The 5144-nt window shown below is 32.5% G+C and overlaps 1 protein-coding gene across 1 annotated transcript; it reads right to left on the bottom strand.

Moving 5' to 3' along the window:
* Nucleotides 1–261: 261 nt before the first annotated feature.
* LOC128549901 (uncharacterized) lies at nt 262–1458 on the bottom strand. Its single transcript, XM_053527655.1, has one exon. It carries the CDS (start codon nt 1456–1458, stop codon nt 262–264), a length of 1197 nt encoding a protein of 398 aa, XP_053383630.1.
* Nucleotides 1459–5144: the final 3686 nt, after the last annotated feature.

Below are 5144 nucleotides of genomic sequence, written 5' to 3'. Positions count from 1 at the left end.
TAAAAAGAAATGGACCAAGGATGGAACCTTGTACCTTGTGGAACACCAGCAGATATAAGTACAGTTTCAGAAGAGAAACCACAAAGAACGACCCTCTGCCTTCTACCAGATAAATAGCCCTTGAACCACAGTTCTAAGAAGCTGACCTGAAATTCCTTTTTTTTGATTCCAGTTTATGAAGGAGACCACGATGCCAAACTCGGTCGAATGCTTTCGAAATGTCACAAAATACAGCCATGACCTCTTTCCCTCGTGTAGGGCTTAACAGAAAGAATTGTAGATAGAAAAATGTTGATTGAAAGTTGTGTCGTTGGGAACAAAGCCTGACTGAAGTGAAGAGATAATATTGTTGGACATGAAGAAGTTGTATGTGTGCTTACGAATGATTTTTTCAAGAGTTTTACTTATAGTGCTTAGTAGTGATATAGATCTGTAATTAGAGACTATATAAGGGTCGTTTTTCTTATGAATAGCGCAGACATTTGCTAATTTCCAAAGAGATGGTACTTTTCCTATATGAAGAGATCTGTTGAAAAGAGAGCATAAAGGACTTGCTATTTCGTGGGAGAGTTCTTTGAGTATTCTACTGTTTATGTTGTCTGGACCCGATGCTTTGCCTGTATTAAGTGATTTAAGTGTAATCTCTACTTCGTCTTCCGCGATTTGAATGTTAGTGAGGACATTTTCATCTGGGTTTACATGTAGTGGTGGAAGTGTTTTATTCTGATCGTTGAGTTGTGTTTGGGTTTGAAAGAAATTGTTCAGAAGGTTGGCTTTGTCTGTGTTGTCTGTGACTATGTTTCCATCATCATGTAATGTATCGATGCTTGATTTGTTAGTGGGTGCAATGAATTGTTTAAGTATTCTCCAATAGTCTGTTGTTTTAAGATCTGGCTGTTTTAGTTTATCTGAAATCTTTACAGATAAGTGGTGTTTGGCTTGTCTGAGCATGTCAGTTGTTTTGTTTCTAAGTTGTTTGTATGCTTGCCAGTGTCGAGGGTTTTGTGATATTTTGGCTTTGTCATATGCACGATTTCTTTTTCTGATACATTTGCGTATGTCGTTGTGTATCCATGGTGGTTCTGATTGTCGTATTGTAACAATTTTGTTTGGAATATATTTGTTAGACATAGACAGTATTTGGTTTGTAATATTATTTGTGTATGTGTCGATATCATGATCAAAGAGCGACTGCCAATCAAATGTTAAAGCTTCTTGACGTAGACCTTCATAGTCCCCTTGATCAAATTTCCAGACTCTCCGTTTAAACGTCGCTGGTTTTGGCTTTGTAACATCCAGACAGCAGATGATAGGACAGTGGAATCTTATGTTTTGGTCAAGAAAGGGTTCGCCGACCCAAGAAATTTTGATCGGACAGGTAGAAGATAGTATTAGAAGGTCAATGAATGTGTTAGAGTGTTCTGTGTAGTGTGTAGATTCTGTGATTACTTGCTTCATGTTGTATTGTATCATTATGTCTTGTATTTTGGAACATGTTGAGGGTTTGTTGATGTCTAGATTGAACACCTGTGATGATAATGTCAGATACAGAAGTATCATAGGCAAGACCAATAGAATTTTCTATTTGAGTAAAAACTATAGGAGACGAGTTAGGTGGTCGGTAGAAGGTACCAAATAGAATTTTTCTGTGTTTAATGTGAATGTCTAGCCAAATGCACTCAATGCCGTCTACTTCAAAGTCAGTGCGCCTAATTGCGGGAAATGAACTTCTGACGTACACGATTACACCTCCATGGTTATCAGGGGTTGGGATAATTGAGTATTTTAACTCATACCTTGGTCTACTTTCTTAATTTGAAGGCTGCATTTTTTAAATAAGCTTAGAGCTAATAAAAAGACACAAAATTATATACTACATACAATGATTTGACAAGTTAAAATGGAATATACAGAAATATGAGTTGATTACATTTTAAATGTTTGTGCTCAGACGATTTTTTTCAGATATACAATCATTTTATTACAGTGATAATTTGGTATATATAATATAAATGAAAACATACAGGAACATGAGTTTAGTAAGTTGGAAGGAATATGTTCAAAACTAAATGAAAATATCATGACTGTTCTCAGAAATATATATAGATATATACACAATGGCATTTAGGCAGGTATCATCATCGTCTTATATCTTCATCATGTTATTTGTTCAAGAGCATAGAATGATGTTGGGATTTGCCAGCATGACTATTCAGTGTTTAAGATCACGAAGAAAACATCTGCAGCACACACAAACCGACATGCTATAATTATAGCTGTCAATAACATATTTTTCCACACAGACATTACATTATTATATTCATAATTTGAACATTTAAATACATTCAAGTATATCTACCATCAAGTTCAACAAAGTTATGTAGTATATTAATATAGATAACTTGGTATAATCATCATGTCTGTGAGCAGTAATATAAATATGATCCTATTACATTCAATACATATTAACAGGTGCATCAAGTAAATATCAATAGCATATTGCCATGAGCTATGCAAGTGTCATATGATATGTGTTTCCATGTTTTTGTTTCATTTCGAAATGATTACTCACCTGTCATATTCTTTTCCAGAATGATTATTCAGATTTATAAATAAAGACAAAACAAAAACATAGCAATATAGATGAGGAACAAAACTGTTTAGAAAGAATATAACATGTCATAACTGCACTTAGAAGCAATCATCATCACCTTCAAATATCATCATCATGTGAAACTTCTTCTAGTGTATATATTCTAGTAAGGCCTCTCAGCATTTTTAAGAAGCATGAAGAAAACATGTGAAACACAAATGCAAATCTGTCATAAAAGTAATAACATATGCATCATTTTATCATATTTATAACTTGAACAATCAAATAACTGACATCATCAGTCATATTAAAACTGACTTGATATTTTTAATGTATATTCACACTTGTTACAACCTGAATCATGCAATATAAGCATAAATGCAACTGAAATTCATGGTTATTTAATACTAATAATACTCATTTTTACCAAAACAAGTCAGCACTGAGGTTAATACTGCCATCAACAGTAATATATATACTTGATATTATTAGCATGTATATTCAAACTTGTCACTTCAATCATGGACCATATATCCAATACAAGCATAAATGCAAATGTCATTCATATTGATAAAATACTTATAGGTTATTAGCTTTGTATCCGGAAATATGCACGAGTTCTTCAGCGGAAATATTGCGCGACTTTAGGAGCGCAGTATTCTTTCGCTGAAGAATGAGTGCATATTTTCCGATGCAAAGATAATTACCTTTTTATTACATACGCATCTACATATATAAACATTATGTAAATATCATAAATATGTTCAATAGCCTGGATAGGACTGACAATACTGAACTAAACAGAAAAAAATAGTGAAACAACACACACTGAATTACGTCACGCAATATGAAATTCAGGCGTCAGTGTATGGAAAAATATTGACGTTTCCGGTACCAGTGTAACTTAACGGGGAATAGAAACGAGTATGTAATAATAAGCTATACTCATATCAAGTTTACCTACACAGAAATTAATATTTATCCAAAAAAAGTATGACCTATGTAAATGTAGTATCATATATGTTTTTTCATGTTAGAGTTGTTTTTCATCATTTCACACTCATTATTTTCCTAACATTTTCATAATTGTAATTAAAGTCATCATCATGCACGTTATGTTTCCTATTAGTATCAAAAATAACAAATGACAAGTAGGTTTGATCCTATTCATAACTTGAACATTCAAGTAAATGCTATCAACAGTCATAATAGAATTACTTGAAATTTTTGCCATGTATATTCACACTTTTTACAACATGAATCATGTAATATTAGCATAAATGCAAAAGAAAATCATAGCCATTTAATATTTAAATATTAATATCAATATTTGTACCAAAACAAGTCACCACTGAGGTTAATACTGCCAGCAACAGTTATATATATACTTGATATCGTTGGCATATATATTCAAATTTGTCACTTCAATCATGTATCATACATTTAATGTAAGCATAAATTGGCAATTGTCATTCATATTGGTATAATACTAAGCTGAACTCATATCAAATTTGCCTTTACTACAATTAAAATTTATCCAGAAATGTATGACCTAGGTAAATGTAAAATTTTAAAATGTTTTCATCATTTCAAACTCATTATTTTCATTATATTTTCATAATTGTTATCAAAATCATCATCATGCATGTACTGTTTCCTATTGGTATCAGAAGTATAAATTGACATGTAGGTTTAATCATATTCATAACTTTAACATTTAAATAACTGCCATCAACAGTTTTACCATGTATATTCACACTTGATATAACCTGAATCATGCAATATAAGCATAAAGGCAACTGTCATTCATGTTGGAATATTACTAAGCTATAATCATATCAAATGCAATTACTTGATATTTGCCATATACATTCACTCCAATCTGACTGAAGTACATCTCCTATTACGCTACGCATAGGATCTGAGAACGACCTATTCATAGCCTCGTTCTGACGACCCTTTCGCTAGCCAATCAGAGCCTAACTTACAACATCTTGCAAATCTACCTGTAGCCTTGACTTTTGATATTTACAATTCTTATGTCGTAATGTATCAGAAAGCCGGCTAGCTCAGTCGGTAGGCCACTTGCTTTGTAAGCGATGGGTCCCGGGTTCGAGCCCTAGAATGACTGCACATTTTTCTTACTCTTTGACATTCGAACAAGTCGTCTGATTGGATAAAATAAAAATAGCAATACTGGAAATCCAAAATATACAGAAGACGAATGTGAATGGGTCGTTCTCAGATCTTCGTTTAGAAGATCAAGTACTTTAGTCAGATTGCATTCACTCTTGTTACAAACTGAACATGCAATATAAGCATAAATGGAACTGAAATTCATAGCCATTTGATACTAATAAAACTCATTGTTAGTTTATCCATGTTTAATTGTTTTCATCATTTCAAAAATATTATTTTTCTGACATTTTCATAATTGTTATCAATATCATTATCATGCAGGTACTGTTTCCTATTTGTATCAAAAGTATCTATTGACATGTAGGTTCAATCATAGTCATATTCAAATGACCTGATATTTTTAATGTATATT

This window comes from Mercenaria mercenaria, chromosome 2 (assembly GCF_021730395.1).
Source record: "Mercenaria mercenaria strain notata chromosome 2, MADL_Memer_1, whole genome shotgun sequence".
In the NCBI taxonomy this organism is placed as follows: Eukaryota; Metazoa; Mollusca; class Bivalvia; order Venerida; family Veneridae; genus Mercenaria; species Mercenaria mercenaria.
The sequence above is the reverse complement of the archived record's forward strand: the minus strand, read 5'-3'. Positions and strand labels throughout refer to the sequence as shown.

What these genes read in the sequence shown, in the direction of transcription:
- LOC128549901 (XM_053527655.1), bottom strand. Translation starts at nt 1,458, where the DNA reads ATGAAGCAAGTAATCACAGAATCTACACACTACACAGAACACTCTAAC.